The sequence below is a fragment of the Hippoglossus stenolepis genome, chromosome 23, assembly GCF_022539355.2.
Source record: "Hippoglossus stenolepis isolate QCI-W04-F060 chromosome 23, HSTE1.2, whole genome shotgun sequence".
Lineage (NCBI taxonomy): Eukaryota > Metazoa > Chordata > Actinopteri > Pleuronectiformes > Pleuronectidae > Hippoglossus > Hippoglossus stenolepis.
In genome coordinates this window covers 3193880-3211345 of record NC_061505.1, presented here as the reverse complement: position 1 = coordinate 3211345, position 17466 = coordinate 3193880, and the positions used below count along the sequence as shown (strand labels likewise).

The 17466-nt window shown below is 44.9% G+C and overlaps 1 protein-coding gene across 1 annotated transcript in view; it reads left to right on the top strand.

The window, feature by feature from the left end:
- The window catches only part of trpc5a (transient receptor potential cation channel, subfamily C, member 5a), a 67089-nt gene extending 51156 nt beyond the window's left edge, over positions 1 to 15933 (top strand). The window contains exons 12-19 of the mRNA XM_047339003.1: positions 156 to 356; positions 530 to 651; positions 5188 to 5383; positions 5504 to 5713; positions 6051 to 6089; positions 7741 to 7782; positions 9777 to 9866; positions 11041 to 15933. Coding sequence (XP_047194959.1) covers positions 156 to 356; positions 530 to 651; positions 5188 to 5383; positions 5504 to 5713; positions 6051 to 6089; positions 7741 to 7782; positions 9777 to 9866; positions 11041 to 12078 — 1938 coding nt within the window. The 3' untranslated portion in view covers positions 12079 to 15933. The remainder of the gene's footprint in view (positions 1 to 155; positions 357 to 529; positions 652 to 5187; positions 5384 to 5503; positions 5714 to 6050; positions 6090 to 7740; positions 7783 to 9776; positions 9867 to 11040) is intronic.
- Positions 15934 to 17466: the final 1533 nt, after the last annotated feature.

The following is a 17466-nucleotide window of genomic DNA, read 5'->3' as shown; positions in this document are numbered from 1 at the left end:
AGATCTCATCTGGCTCCTGCTGGGGAACCAAACAAGCAGAGAGATCGTGTGTGAACTGTCTGTCAAGATGTTGACGACACAAAAGCGATCAACTTTTTTATTATCTTTCACGACGATAAGTAATAAAAATCTCCCTCCCCCTCTCCTCCCTCCAGTATAACTCCTCCCGTCCCAGGGAGGAGTGGGAAATGTGGCACCCGACGCTCATCGCCGAGGCTCTGTTCGCCATCGCCAACATCTTCAGCTCGCTCAGACTCATCTCCCTCTTCACCGCAAACTCCCACCTGGGGCCGCTGCAGATCTCACTGGGGAGGATGCTGCTGGACATCCTCAAGTTTCTCTTCATTTACTGTCTGGTAATAACTTTTTATTTAATTGGGCACAGACGTTCACTCAGACTCGCTGATTAACTGGTTTCCGAGGTCAGAGGTCACGGTGACTTCACATGTTCACATGGGAACTGTACCGGTTGGTGGAGACATAAAACCACAGGGTGGTAATTCTAGTTTTTTCTATTTCTATCATGCAGGTCCTGCTGGCGTTCGCTAACGGTCTGAACCAGCTGTACTTCTACTACGAGACCAAGGCGTCAGAAGAACCCAGCAACTGTAAGGGCATCCGCTGTGAGAGGCAGAACAACGCCTTCTCAACGTGAGTAACCGCCGTCACGCTACCTGCAAGGCCCTGTGTGTGTGTGTGTGTGTGTGTGTGTGTGTGTGTGTGTGTGTGTGTGTGTGTGTGTGTGTGTTGTGTGTACAGGACACACTGGTGAAGGGATTCAGTGTTACTCAAAAATCTTAATGTATCTGGTTTTAATACACATACAACAATGACAGCAATCATCACTTCATACAGGGTTGGTAACATAAAGCTGTTAAAATATGTAATTGTTTTTATTAATGCACTGTTATCTGATCAGAACTCCAGGTATCAGAATCAATATCAAGAAGTAAACATGGTATCAGACCAGTTCAGTTTCTAGTTTAAATACTGTCTCTATATTTTATTAAACGCATCGAATCCTGTCCAAATATAGTGTGTGTGTGTGTGTGTGTGTGTGTGTGTGTGTGTGTGTGTGTGTGTGTGTGTGTGTGTGTGTGTGTGTGTGTGTGTGTGTGTGTGTGTGTGTGTGTGTGTCTGTGTGTAGCTGCTGCACTGACTCTGCTCTTTAGCTCCGCTGCAGCAGATAATGAAATGGAAACGACTCCTTGTGTCGAGTAGAATCTCCGACTCGTTCAGGCGACGTCGAGAATATTGATGGGATTTTTCTTTCCTCGTGTGGAGTCGGCAGATTTTTTAAACCTGGAAAACGAAAACCAGGGTCGAGCTCATTGAGAGGCCGAGTCTGAAATATGGCTCATTTGTCAGCAAAGACACACACACACACACACACAACACACACACACACACACACACACACACACACACACACACACACACACACACACACACACTCACTGCTCAGGGAGCCAGGGTGGAAACCAAGCCGAGTCATTGGGCTGAATATTGATGAGGCAGTGGTTTGTTTTAGATAATAGTCGTGTTGATTAGTGATCGATTCCATTACAGTGAAGAGCTGAGAACAATGCGAGGAAATAAATATCAGTTCATCTTTAAACTGTCTCGTTGATCCGCGGTGACAAGAAGAAGGGGTCTCATATTTATGGAGGTTTCATGCTTTCAGATTTCCTTCCGTCCTGTTGTTGTGAACAAGAAATCTCAAGAACAGCTTGAGGGAATTTTTTCATATTTGACACAGACGTTCACTTGGACTTAACAGTGACCTGATGGGAGTTTGAAGGTCAAAGGTCACAGGGACCTCAAATGAGTCTGGAAAACATGCATGTAGACTCAAGCTCCACTGGTTGGTGGAGGCAAAACGACCACAGGGCTTTAATTCTAGTTTCAACAAGATCCATTAATTATTCTGTGGGAAAATGTAAAATAAATGTTTAATGTTAAACAAAGAGAAAAAAGAAATTCCTAGATCCACCCCCCCAATATAATGAGTTCTTTATTGACTCGTGTCCCATCCTTCCACCAAGTTTCGTGTAAATCTGTTCAGTAGATTTTTGCGTAATCCTGCTGACAAAAAAACAAATAAACAAACTAGCAGGAGTGAGAACATCAACCTCCTCGACGTCGGTATTAACAGAATCTTTTCTGACGTGTACTCTTACAAAAGGAAGAAGAAGAAGAAGAACGTTCTGAACCTTGAAGTCTTTTCTCTGGTGAAAGTGAAGCCAGCAGAATGTCGAGTTCATCCCTCGGTCACAGTCGCTCTGAGACTGAACTGATTTAATCTGGTTCTGCAGCGAAGATGTCGACAGAAGAGTTCAACTTGTTTTCTCTTTGTCAGAAACTCTTGTGGGTTAAACTGTCGCAGCAGTTTTTAAACTTTGACAAAACAGAATATGTGATGCTGTGACTCGTCTGGTTCAAAGTCAACTTACTGGGTTTTTTATTTGGGACAGAACGTTGACGAACACCGACGACCTTCTGTGCTTTTTCCTTGATATATTGATTAAGTTACGTAATGTAGAGAATATATCATGTCGTGATGTGACACAGGCACGAATCATGTTCACGGATGAGGTCATGAATTCAAGTTTTATTCTCTCTACGCATTAAACGGCGATGAATACTCGCGAAAACGGTCACCTGGCTAACGGGCTAACGGGCTAACGGTTTGTTATTCCTTCGTCATACCTTCTTCACAAGTCAACAAAATAGAAAACATAGGTTTTGTCTCTTTTAAAGATCAATAAATCAGCTCCTCGTCCTCGGATACAAAAACACAACAAGGAGTTAAAGACGTTTTTTTTCTCGTCTCCACATGAGCTGCGACACGTTGCCGGTGGATCAGCGTCTGCGGTCAGTAAATCAGCCTCATGCCGAAACAAAACGAGCCAGCAGGTCGCCGCAGTGACGGCTGACATGGTGCATTATGCAAACAGAGCGATCGCAGGCCTGTGGGCGACGCAGCCGTGCATCAACATTCATGAATTTACAATGCATGGATTATTTCCTCTGTGTGTGTGTGTGTGTGTCACTCTTATTCACACTTATCAACATTTATGAGCTATGATTTCACAGGATCATTTCCTGTTTCCTGCTCAGGTGTCTCCTCCCTCCTCTTCTCGCTCATCTGTACTTCACACACTTATCACCGTTAATGTGTTAGATCGTTTAACACCACGCTGCCTGGTGTGTGTGTGTGTGTGTGTGTGTGTGTGTGTGTGTGTGTGTGTGTGTGTGTGTGTGTGTGTGTGAGAGTGAGAGTGTGTGTGTGTCCTCCTCGCGCTGCCTTTTCGTTGCCTTCACACAAACGCTGTAAATAATCCTTCACCTCCTCTCACACTCTGCAGACTAGTTTCTTTCACGCACATCTCTCTCTCTCTCTCTCTCTCTCTCTCTCTCTCTCTCTCTCTCTGAGGGTAGGAGATGAGGAAATAAAAGAAGAGGAGGAGAGAAGGAGATGAGATGAGAGGAGAAAAGAGCAGTGGAAACGATAGAGGAGGTGGGACGGCTAAAAAGGAAAGAGGGCATATGAGGAGATAAAAGATCAGACATGAGTGTCGAGAGGAGATAAGAGGAGGAGAAGAGGAAGAAGAGACGACTGGATGACGATGAGAATAATTAATTAACGAATGGAAGAGATAATTAAAGGTCAAAGGTTAAAGAGAGAGAGAGAGAGAGAGAGAGAGAGAGAGAGAGAGAGATTGTCGAGTTTTCTTTGTCCAACTTCCTTTTTTCTCGTCCTCTGCTTGTTCTTGTTTCATAACTCGGCTGCTTCATTCATCAACCCCCTTCCATTCCTCGGTTCCTCATTCATCCCCTTGCACACGCTAACACACTCATAGAAACACACTTCAGCTCCTCACACACACACACATGCGCATTAACGGAGGCGCCGCAGCATCAGTCACATGCAGTAAATTAAGACGTACACACACACACACACACACTGCGATGAGAATAATTCCAGGAGCGTTGAATATTTCATGCGGCACAAATATAAAACCCTGCAGACAAAAACGTCTTTTCTCCTTCGCCGCCGATTGTTGCTTCATCAAAGATTCAGTAACCGCCGCCATAACCACGACAGACAGACGAACGCAGGACGGACGGACGGACGGTGGACAGGCTACGTCTGTACAAATCTATGTCCACACTAATCAAACTAACCCGGGGCTAGAAAATGAAGCCAATGAGGAAGTGAAACCTGTATCTTCTGTAATGACCAGCAGGGGGCGACTCCACAAAATGACTCTACTTCTCACTTCATAACGTCAGTAAACATTTTCCTGAGGAGTTTATGTCTCAATCTCTAGTTTCAAGTCTTCTTCGTATACGGCTGATGTTCATTTTTTTTAAATCCGTGACACTTGAGTTGTTTGAGTAAAAAAAAATAAAAGTATTTTTAGAAATATCTGTGCAGCAGCTCCATCTCGGGTCTGACGCCTCCTGAGGGGGTTTTAAACTCCACGTCTATTTTTACCCAGAAGAATCTGAGCGTGGATATTTCATCCGTTCCACCTGACGCTCGCTGGACTGAAACCGTTTTCCCGTGTGCAGCTGATTCACCGGACGGAGTTCTGCCGAAGCTCTTATCTTCCACTCTGAGGATTCTTTCAGGGAATCGTTTCATGCTTGTTATTGTAACTGAAGTTCTGAGAGGAGAAGAACAAAATCAGCAGAGGACAGTTTGTTCTGTCCAGACGGGACGAGCGCGATCGAACGTTCACCTGCTTTTTAAGCTCATTTCCTGTGTCTCATCCAGATAAAGTCACGTCAGTCTGACTCTCAGTGAACATACGTCTTTACAGCCACTCGTCAGTTTTCAGATTTCTATTTTGCTTCAATAACGTGTTTTTCTGATGGTTTTTGCAGAAGAGTTTTTCATCAAGATCCATTTGTTGCACTTGTCATTGATCCTAATAATTTGATTTATGTGACATTAACTGAAAATCCCTGTGAACTTCTCAATTATTCATTTCTTCAAACTCAGGTGTTATTCCCACATTTCTTAAGGTGTATCTTTTATTATCTTACATCACTTTAAATCATAAAACTCACTCATTATTTGTTCTGATTCAAAGTTTATCTCTTTATTTCGAGATGTGTCTTCGCTCTCTGTGAGTTTTACGAATAAAGTTGTCTTCCTCCCGCGCTCTGTCTCCTCAGGTTGTTCGAGACGCTGCAGTCGCTCTTCTGGTCGATATTCGGCCTCTTGAACTTGTATGTCACCAACGTGAAAGCCCGGCACGAGTTCACCGAGTTCGTCGGGGCGACCATGTTCGGGACGTACAACGTGATCTCGCTGGTGGTTCTGCTCAACATGCTGATCGCCATGATGAACAACTCCTACCAGCTCATCGCCGTGAGTCGCCACCGCACATCGCACTGAAATCTAAAGAAATCTCCCACAGCCCCATGTTTGTTGGACTGTTTGCGAGTTGTCATATCGTGACCTGACCACGCGAGCCCCGCCCCTCCCCAGGACCACGCTGACATCGAGTGGAAGTTTGCTCGCACCAAGCTGTGGATGAGCTACTTCGACGAGGGCGGAACGCTGCCGCCGCCGTTCAACATCATCCCGAGCCCCAAGTCCATCTGGTACCTGCTGGGGTGGCTCCACGTCAAGCTGTGCGGCCGAGGCCAGCCGCCGGGGGAGGAGTCGCACAAATGTGAAAACCTCCGAGAGTTCACGGTGAGAGCGACGCTTCCGCTACCTGCGTTTTTTACACCTGCTCCTGTTGTGTGCTGGTGTTTTCGACATGTGAAGCTCAGACAGTTACTATTTTGAAATGATTCTCTGCAGTCTGTTTGTTACTCTCAGTCTATCTAACGGCCACTAGGGGTCGCAAAAGTCAGAACTTTTCCAATCGACAGTTCCCAAGGTTTTTCTACACCAGGGTCTGTTTTTTATAGTTTAGCTCAGAACTGCAAAAAATAATTAGATCGTTAGATAATAATTTAAGAAGATTTATGAGAAGATATTTTAGTCGCCGCTCAGAGATAAAGTCTCCTGTTTGTTTGTTTTTCAGATTCTCACCTTTTCACGTTCACATGTTGACAGATCAAAGATGAGTAAATTTTGTTTTACAAACCAAATGTGTCCGTGGCATCTTACTTTACATAAATATATAGTTGTATAGTAACATTGTGCAATTTCTGCGAATTTTACAAGAATATCATTAAAAAAAATCATCAGAATAAAGTCGTAATTTCATTCGCTCGCTGTGAAGCTTCCAGACATTTTCCTGCTGTTTTCTCAAGATTCACTCGGACATTTTGACGGCTGCAGGAAATGTTCCAGAAAATGTCCCGAGCAACGGCCTCAGACATTCGAAGTCATAATAACAGACTCAGATTCATATGATTCCGGAGACAGAAGTTGAACTGTTGGACTAAATCTGCTGAAAATGTTTTGATGTGTTGAAAAGCTCCAGAACCGCTGCTACATTAAGCTTGTGCTGTTTTATCAATTAAAGGCTTCAGAGGAAAAACATAAATCTCATCATATTATAAAGTATAGTTGTGTTTTTGGTGCAGAGACGGATAATTAATGCAAGAGGCAGGAGGAGCTCGGTTTCAAAATAAAACATCTGCGCTGATTAATTCAGTTCAGACAAACGACTCCGGTCACACTGATGGAATAATGTGACTTTACAGAAATATAATAACAACAGCCTGAGATCAGCTGTTTGTGTAAGAACAGAGAGAACATCAGTGAATCAACACAGTGCAGTCATCTGGAGCCACACACACACACACACACACACACACACACACACACACACACACGGAGTGCAGCTGGCATGTTTACCTCAGCTGAAGTCAGATGAGTTATATAAACCAACCAGCCCACATAGGTCCACAGAGCCGCACTGCAGTGTGTGTGTGTGTGTGTGTGTGTGTGTGTGTGTGTGTGTGTGTGTGTGTGTGTGTGTGTGTGTGTGTGTGTGTGTGTGTGAGATGTGGAAGGCGATGATCGCTCAGAAGAGGCTGAAGGGAGGAGATAGATTGTTAGTGGAAGTTGTGGGGAGGAGGAATGCAGGTTTGTGTGTGTGTGTGTGTGTGTGTGTGTGTGTGTGTGTGTGTGTGTATTTGACAGCAGGCAGGTATAGAGGACGAATCAGAAACTTTTCTCAGTTGACACACCTCTCTTACCGTTCATATAAATTATTTGAATTGGCTTTTGCTCAAATAATCCCCAAATCAAATCAAATCCTTTTTTATTTCTTAGTTAATCTATTTTCTTCATCTCGTCTTTCTTTGTATGAATCACATTTGCTCTTCGTGTCCGTCGCTGCAGCTTCGGTCACAGGATGAATAAACTAATTTAAACGCTCTGAGCGCACTCGATTGTATTGGCTCCATCGTGTGAAGAGGTGAAGAGCGGCGTTCTGCTCGTTTCTGTCGCTCCGATGATTGTGACTCCGGATGAGAGCGTCAGCGATCGGCCTGAAATGTAGATGAAGAGCAGAACGCCGCTCTCCACAACGATATATTTCCACTGAGAGGAGACAGAGATCAACTCGAGTTCATTACTCAGCACCTCTTCTTTATGGAGAGTACAGTCAGTTTAATGCCAGCTCTCTTTTCATGTCTCTGCTCCGGCGACACCTAGTGGCCGGAGGGGTTATGTTTGCTGGTTGTCCGTATGTTCGCCTCATTCTGGTGAAAAGTGCTGAAACGTCTCATATTAACATGATCTTGTTGTTATCTTTGCAGGAACGTCACGCTGACAGTCTGATACAGAACCAGCATTACCAGGTCTGTATGTGTGTGTTTGTGTGTGTGTGTGTTTGTGGGATTGTGGTAAAACGTGCACTCGGGTGTTGGGACGGACGTGTGTTGATGAACGGTTCAGAGGTTCTGAGGACGTGGATTCAATAAAGTGAAGATTGAAAAGCCGTCAGAGAGAAACACGGTTTACCTGGAGTTTCAGACACACACACACACACACACACACACACACACACACACACACACACACACACACACACACACACGCTCAGAACAGATTGCATCTCCCTCAAGCATCTTGCTGTGTCAGTGTCCAAACTAACACCAGCTCCCTGTGGGCCTCAGTGTGTGTGTCTGTGTGTGTGTCTGTGTGTGTGTCCAGTTGTTCCTCACATTAAAGATGCCCTGTGGAGTTTTCTTGTACACACCAGTTGTTTGTGTCCTTGTGGCAAAATAAACACGTCAAGTCAATTTCCTTCATCACGAAACATTTATAGCCCCTGTGTTTTTTTTAAAAGTATCAGGTTTGTCTCACCTGTAGGGGGCGCTGGTGTCAGCATGACGCCTCAGCTCGTTTTTATATCATCAAACATTACAACCAAACGTATCAGAAACGTTTCTAGAAAATATTATTTAACGTGTACTTTGAATTTAATTAGTTTGGTCCATGTCCCGTCTGCAAACATGGAGGAGGAGGCAGAGTTTATGACCTGTGCTGCAGCCCGCCACCAGGGGGAGATCCAGCTGTTTTGGCTTAGATGCTAAGATGTCGTCCATGTCGACAGTAAAACAATCAGTACTTTATCTTTCTGGCAGCCTCGTCCCTCATCTTTAACGTCCACTCTCTGGAGGCTTTTGAGAGAATTTGTTCATCACATCATCCGAAGCCCGAGCTCTCGTCTTGTGACACCTCAGCTCTGGCAGCGACGACAAACGGCGCCAACGCCAAGTACTTTTTATTTGGCGCCGTCGGCTGTTTAGCTCTGATTCACGTCCATGTTTAGTTTCTTTATTTTTTTAAGGACGGTTGTCGGGATCTGTCCGTCACTTTAACGGAGCGCTGTGCTGGCAGCGGCGAGAGTGACAGCACGCCAGACCGTCCTGTTTGGCAGTCACAGGTGTTGACTGTGGGAGGATGCAGTGTGTGTGTGTGTGTGTGTGTGTGTGTGTGTGTGTGTGTGTGTGTGTGTGTGTGTGTGTGTGTGTGTGTGTCTGTGTGTGTGTGTGTGTATGTGCGTGCGTGTGTGTGTGTTACCACCCACTGAACACCAACTGCTGGTGGATTTGTCTTCGCTCTTCAGATCAATCCGGGTCACTCGCGTCATTGGCTGAATTAATAATGAGACAATAACATTTAAATTCATCAGTTCCTTCATTTTATTCATCACAGTGAAAAACTTAGTGTGGGTTGTTTCTCACGTGTGTTTTATGTCCTCAAAACATGAAATATATCCTATTATTATATTTACTGCAACATGTGACTCATAATTTCCTTTAAGTTTACGTTTTCCTTGAGTGAAAGAATAGTTTGGAAAACGTTGAGGATTCTTTCCAGAGTGTTGTCTTTCAATTTGAGATCAGGACTTATTGATCGCAGGTTCAGATCTGAGTGCGAGCGCAGTGTTTTGAGTGAGAGCAGAGAAAAATCTGAGAGAGAAATCGATAAGTGCTGCTGTCAAACTGAAAGACCACGCTCTGGAAGAGAGAGAGGAAAGAAATACAGAAGGCATTTTGTTTATATCCATATCTAATAATTGTTTCCTGTTGTTTACCTTCAGCTCTTCATTTTTATCCCATAAAGCAGCTTGTAACTGTTTTAAAAGGAAAAGTTGACTATTTTATTAATTTTATACACTCAAATGAATGAAGGAATAAATTAAATCAATGTTTTATATTTCTAAAATGTTTAATTCAAACTCAATCTTAAAAACAAGAAAACAGAAGGAATGTAAAATATGAATGAAATAATGAAATATCATTGAGTGAGCGTGTTCAGTAACCATGGTGACTGTCCCTCACAGGAAGTGATCCGGAGCCTGGTGAAGAGGTACGTGGCGGCCATGATACGCAGCGCCAAGACGGACGAGGGGCTGACGGAGGAGAACTTCAAGGTGAAGCATGTTGTTTATGAACAGTTAGTCAACAATAAACCTGTGTGTTGTTTGACCGTGAATCTCATCGTCTGCAGCCGGACGCTTTGTTTGTTTGTGTTTTGTGATGCAGTAAATAATGTGATTTTTGACGTGTCACCATGAGCACAGAGGCCGTGAGCAGAGGGTCACAGGTTCGAATCCCAGGTGTTTGCTGTCGAACAATGAATTCTGGGATGGGTTGGCCCGAGGAGGATTCACCTGTTGGTACCTTCGCTGCTCGAGGAATGGAAGGACACTTTGAAATGGGACGGTCTAGTCCTGCCAGCGATCTGCGTCACCAGCTTGTCCCGCCCTGTACTGCTGTTGCCTAGCAACAGAGCTGGACATGACGAGGCAGTGTCAAGGCCCTTGGTTTTGTAACGTGTAGCGTTACCTGTCAGGTTGAGTCGAAGCCTTAGACTCAGATTTAAAGGTTTACGCATCGCACGCTTTGGACTCTCCGATTGCTCACGCCATTCTCTCTTAGAAAAACAATTCATCACCAAAGCCCAATGAATCGTGGGAAACGTTTCTCAGGGATTTGAAAAAAAACTTCAAAATGAAACAGTCTAATCGCGCCGCAGTGACGCAATCGGTCTTTAACTGCAGCCGGACACAGCTCATGGGAAATAAAGGCCAGTTATAAACTTATTTATAGATTTTTCTGTAAGTGTGAAACAGGTTTTATTGATGCCTGAGTTTATAGAAACATTCAGGAGAGTTTCTTTGATTTATCCAAATCTTCTGCGTCATAAGTTATTCTGATGTGATCTAACGGCTGCTCCCATGATGCATCTGGAGCCGAGGCCGGGCTCTGAAATGGAAAGTTCCTATGGGCTTTATCGGCGTAAAATCAACATCAGGTGCAGATCACCTTCTCTGTGTGTGTGTGTGTGTGTGTGTGTGTGTGTGTGTGTGTGTGTGTGTGTGTGTGTGTGTGTGTGTGTGTGTGTGTGTGTGTGTTAAAGTAAATCACTTGTGTTATTCTCTGAGGAGTGAAGCTGTGTTTGGATCCCATATGGCAAAAGGGATAAAGAGAAAAAAGGTTTTATTTTAAAGAACAAATATTCAACGAGCCAGTCTGAGTAGAAAAGATACATTTTCATTTCAAAAACTCAATACTCACATTGTTTCTGTCTCTCTCTCTTTCCAGGAGTTGAAACAGGACATCTCCAGTTTCCGCTACGAGGTCCTTGATCTCCTCGGCAACCGGCGTCCTCCCCGGCGACACTACTCTTCCTCCAGCGAGACGATGAGAGACGATGGCGCCATGGCGTCGGAGGATGACAGCGAATCGGGTGACGGCGGCGGAGGTGGTGGATTTGGAGGCCAGAGGTCAAAGGGCGTGACTTTCATGACCCCGCTAGAGGATGAGGTGAGGCCGGCAGCCACGCTCTGCGTTTCGGCTCTGGTGCGCTCCATCTCCGGAATGACCCGGGTAGAAGGTGGGGCAGAGCGTGAGGACGGGGAGCTGGAGGAGGGCATCGGATGGGGGGAAGAGGAGGAGGAAGAGGAGGGGATACCAAAGAGCAATGGGCTGAAGACGACCGTCATCCCTCCGTCCTCCACCACCGTCCTCCCCTTGCCTTCGTCATCGTTCTCCTCGTCGCTCTCAACGTCACTTTCTCGCACGAGGAGTCGTCTGCAGCGCATCTCAGCTCCCAGCGCAAAGACGGACTCCTTCAGACGCCTCTCCTACCTGTTCTCTCGCTCCAAACGCAAAGCGCCTCCCTTGCCTCTTCCCCTCCAATCTCCGCCCTCCTATACCATCTCAGACGGGCTGCTCCGCCCCCTTGGGAGCCACAGCCACTCCGACTTCGGACTCAGTGACGTGACCAGAAGCGAGACCCACCTGCACGAGGTGGGCCGCTCAGTCGACATCAGTAACCCCTCGTTCTCGCCGCGGAGAACGAACGGGAGGGACTCGCTCCTGGCCCTGCCCCTCCCACCCCCGTGCCCCTGCCAATCCCTGCACTGTGCTTCCAACATGTCCGAGTCCAGCTCTCGCCTCCTGGACTCCAGCGAGGACGTTTTCCAGGGCGTAAGCATGGGAGGAGCGGGCGAGGGCGGTGTGGATGACAGAGGGCGAAGAGGAGGGTTGATGATGATGGGCGGGTGGGTGGGACCATGCGACGATGTCATAGAGGACAGCTGTGAGGTCATAGAGGACTCGGTCACCACGCAGCTATAGGAGCAAGGGACGACCAGACTGTTTTTCTTTGTTTGTTTGTTTGCAAAATGGACGAACACGTTCAGAGCAAGGGGAACAGAGAGAGAGGTGGTGGGGGGGGGAGAGTTCTTCAGTCTAGAACGATGTCTTTCCCAGAATGGAGCGGGTTCTAAAGGCCGGTGTCATCGACGGTCCTCAAATGGCAGATCTTTATAAAGACAGTTTGTCACCATCACACAGACACAAGCCCTGTACGAGTTAGCAACCATGCTACATAGCAAGCAGGCGCTAAATGGTGTCACTCTAAATAAAGATGGACGACACGTCTCCACTTTCCAAAAATGAAGCTAACTAGTTAGCCTAAGCTTTTTATCATGATGTTTTACCTCGTTTCTCAAACCATCTTTAAGAAAATTTTAGTTAACGTGTCTTTGTTAGTTTGGTCCAGGCCCCATGCGCTAACATGGAGGAGGCGGGCTTTATGGCCTTGTCTGCCACCAGGTCGTGATAGAGAGGATTTTGCTTCACTTGTCGTCCATCTTTATTTACAGTCTATGTAACCTACAGAGCTACTGAGTGAACAAACTGAGCAAACAAGCATCAGTGCGATAGTTTTCTAGTTTTTCTGGAATGAGAGATTTTGGAAAAAGGCGAAATCTGGGCTTCACAATCATGAAGATTTGAATTGACCTTGAATTAATTTCGTCACCGTCTGTTTCATTGTGTAAAATGGTTTTAAAGCTGCTCAGGGTTTGTTTTGTTGTCGTATCGCAGCTGACGTCTGACCGAGCTGCTCGAACATCACCACCGGGTCAACGTCCATCTTTTCATGACACACTACGATGAAACTGTCTTTATAAACGTCTGCCGTGTTCCACGCATGCCACAAGAGAACCACGGACGACGAGATTTCAAAGGAAAGTACAACATTTTTTTCCTCTGGGAGATTGGAATGCGCATGATGATTATTATGGAATTAACCAGGAGCCAAAGCAACTTTCCAGGAGGGAAATAGAAGAATCCCTTCTGTTTCCCAGCTGCCGTCTTTCCCTTTAACGTCACGGAACAAAAATGGAATCAAATCGTTTTCAAATCTCTGGAATTAGACGGAACGACCGTTAAACTTCAGCCAAATGAGACAGAACAAGTCCCACTTTATACTTTGCAAAAATATATATATATATATTCACATATATCAGGACGAATGGAAATGGAATAACTTCCCCTTTAACTCTTCATGGATTTAAACCTTGACCGAATCACTGGGATGAAATGGAAACGGCATGGAACCATTGCTCTGCTGTCGATAGCCTGCACCCTCTCTCTGCATCAACAAGGGCCAAGGAACTTTATTTTATCCTAATAACAGTTATACTAGTAATAATAGTAATAATAAGAGACTTTGAATAATAATAATAATGATGATAATAATAATAATAATAATACTGGTTTCTAAAGACTGTCTTTGCTTCTCTTTGAGTTGCCTGTGTTATCCTGGCTTCTCGTTCAGCTCTTCCTTAACAAGTACACTTTAACCTGATGAAGACGAACACGCGGTGATGTTTATTGTGAGCAGGAGGATGGATGGATGAGTGGATGAGTGGATGAGTGGGTGGAAAGGAGGAGAGGAAAGAAGAAGAGAGATGATTGGAAAAGGAACGCGGGACGTTTTCTGGAGGAAAGTCGAGGGGACGAATAGAAACGAGTTTGCCTTTCTATCTATTTGGGGAAAATCTATTTTAAAGGGAAATTTCACCAGAATTTCATCATTACTTTTTTTATCTTCTTCTTCTTCTTCTTGAAGTCGCTCGGTGCGGCGACTTCAAACGGTCGGCATGAGCAGAGGCTGTTGAATTTTACTCTGGTTAATATACGACTGTCAGCAGTGAAGTAGAGAAATTATGCATGTCTGATCAAACACACACACACACAGACACACACACACACACACACACACTCTGATGTGACAAGCAGCTCCGGCCAAATGTTTTGCCCTTTATGAGATCTCCCTTGTGTCTTCATTCCCATCCTTCTTCATCCCTCCATTGTTTTCTCCTCCTCCCTCCTCACCTGTCATTTTTCCGAACCTCCTCCATGACCTCCACCACACACACACACACACACACACACACACATTCACCGTGACCTCACCCCCGCCAGCTGTCTTGGCAGTGGCGGCGGCGGCAGAAAAAGCCTCGACCCGCTGCTGAATCACTGTTCCCCAAAAATGTCACGGTGTAACCATGGCGACCTGATTTCTCGCTCAGCAGCCTGTAATGATAATGTCACATTCAGTGCTGCAGAGTCAGACGCCGCCGGGCTTCTGTCGCTGACTGGCAGCGGCGAGGGGGGTGCAGCTAAGTGGTTAGCGACGACAGACACCGTCTTTTTATACAAACATAAAATTAGTTTTATGTCACAAACAAGTGAAAGAGACACATTTTGAAACTGTAGAGTGAAAGAATTGGACGACTTAAACACAACCCCCGGAGTTTTCAAAAAGAAAACGAGGCTGGAAAACTCTGGAGTAGTGCGGACGCCAGGCGTTACCATAGCAACTGTGATGAGTTTTAAAACTGAAACATATTAGTGTGGCCGCAGGCTGACAGAGAAGATGCATAAAGACACACAGATGGAGACGTTGATGGATGTCCGTCTATTTAGCAGAATCTAAATTCGGACGTCCTACAAGGTCTGATCCCTGAGGTGTGCCCTCTAGTGGAATACTCCAGTAACTCTCCTGGTCGACTGGACTCAGCCGTCGTCCAACGAACCAAAGAGCAGGAAACTGCAGCTGCTCGTCACTTTATCACAAACCGCAGAGGAAACACAGAGCAGGGAGCGGAGGGGATGGGCCCGGGTCTCCTGGTTACCGTGGCAACCGGCCTGCGAGCTACGACCTGATAATCAGGGGCTGCGCGGCGCCGCACATGCCCTGCGCCGGAGGGGTCTTGTAATCAATCACACCTCATCAATTGCCGTGACAACCGCGGGCGGACTCTGCGGGGTGTTTGAGTGTCGTCTGGGAAACGAGGCAGAAGATTTTTAAAAACTGAAAACACCCAGAAAGGGGTTTTATTTTGAAATACATTGTCATATGAACAGTCAGGAAACACACACACACACACACACACACACACACACGAGTATTGATCAGTTGAAAGGTTTCATTGAAGTTTCAGTCGTCACCGAAGCTTCTTGTCCACTATTGATCCGCCAGAATCCATAATCAAGTTATATTAAGCCTTTGATTGATACGGATAGAGTTGAGTTGGGGGTGTTAAACTGTGACATTTATCATCTTTATCAAGTCAACAAACTGTGTTCAGATCTTTTTCACTCAGCTTTTATAGCATCAACCGAACAAAAAGATTTGACGTGCGCTCAGGGTCAGGTTTATGACTTATACTGCGGCCAGCCACCAGGGGGCGATCCAGATATTTTGGCTTCACTTTTAGGAGTTGTCATGTCAACCATCTTTATCTGTGTTTAAATTATCGATTCATAATCAAACCCATCACATCATGTTCATTTTGTTGTAAAGGGCTGAAAGGATTTGGTGCAGCTACTCCTCACACACACACACACACACACACACACACACACACACACACACACACACACACACACACACACACACACACACACACACACACACACAAACACACACAGTATATTACAGTACATATATATGGCATCATTCAGGTTCCCCTCTCACCTTCTAAAGGGATTTTGAGCTTTAAAAATAAAAACCTGTCCTTGTTTTTCATTATTTTTTTGGATTTCCACATGGATGAATGTATGACTGTGTTATTTTTCTAGAAGCGGACGGCTAGCGCACGTTGTTGACTCTTTAATAAAGGCATCCTTAGAAAACTGGGCTGTGGTCGGACTGTTTCTTGATCGCCGATGAGGACTTTCTTCACATTAATGCGTAAAACAATATTTTAAACCTGTTTTTTTCCGATGTTTGAGATTTTACCTCGTTCTGCTGTTAACGAGATCTTTTTCAGTTTCGCCGATGGACGGACGGACGGACGTATTGAAGCCAAACAGAGGAATGAGTTTGTGAAGCTGTGGATGTTTGGTGCTTTTGAAAGGTGCTGAATGGAAACTATATTTGTTTGAACACAGAGAACGTGGTTGTGGTTTCGTCCTCGTTGTGTCGGAGTCTTTTGACGACATGAGGTCGTCGTGTCACAGTCGCAGTTCAGTGTTTAAACTGATGAAAGCTTTTTGTCTGTGTGTTCAGAGCAGCTGAGCTTTCATCAACCTGCATCGTCTGAATGTGTTTTTATTAATACGACTGAGAAGAGGAGCAGCAGAGAGAGAGAGAGAGAGAGAGGAGAGTTTTTCTTTATTTAACAAAGCCCTCGCTCGCCCATTGTGTGGGCAGCACCACTGAATAAAAACCAGCTTTCATCTCCCTCTCTCTCTCTTTCTGTCCTCTACATCATCCTCCCCTCCACCAACTCAGTGTCAAGTCCTGCTATGAGACAGTCATCTGTGTGTGTGTGTGTGTGTGTGTGTGTGTGTGTGTGTGTGTGTGTGTGTGTGTGTGTGTGTGTGTGTGTGTGTGTGTGTGTGTGTGTGTGTGTGTGTGTGTCTGAGGGGGTATTACTTGCATTACAGGGACACTATGTACATAAAATATGTTTAGTGAAGGCATTAAGGTTTTAGATTTAGGTTCAAATTAATGTATGGTTAAATTTAAGTAAAACTAGGTTTAGGCTAAGGTTAAGGTAAATTTTGGTAAAGATAAAGATGGGTTAGGGTTAAGTTTACCTTTAGTTTGAGGCTGGGTTACGGTAAGGGTTAAAATGAATGTAAATCAATGCTATGTCCTCTAGTGTGTGTGTGTGTGTGTGTGTGTGTGTGTGTGTGTGTGTGTGTGTGTGTGTGTGTGTGTGTGTGTGTGTGTAGTTCAGCAGTAAACTGAAGCACCTCTCAGAGAACTATTATTAAACTACTGTGAAATGCTTTTATCTCATTGTGCCGTGAAACACACACACACACACACACACACAGTGTGTTAGTCCTGCTGCAGAGTTTAAAGTTTATATTACTTGTTAATTTTAACTCATTAACTGGTGTAAAATGTTAGTCTAATTATTTCTATTTTGTTATTGTTTTTACTGGATTGTTTTTTTTTATTAATATCCAATTTAATAAAAAAGAAATATCAGCCTAATTTTTTTACAGTTCATAGTGGAGAGAGAGAGAGAGAGAGCGAGAGAGAGAGAAACAGATGTTACATAACCACTGGTAAACTGTACTTTGGGTATGTGTGTCGCTCCCTCTGCTGGTTGAGACTGAACATTGCAAAACAGCTTTTAACATGGAGGGTGATGATCATGTTAAAATGAAAAGGAAGTTGAGTTGAGGTGGTTCTAATCAGTTCCCATCAGG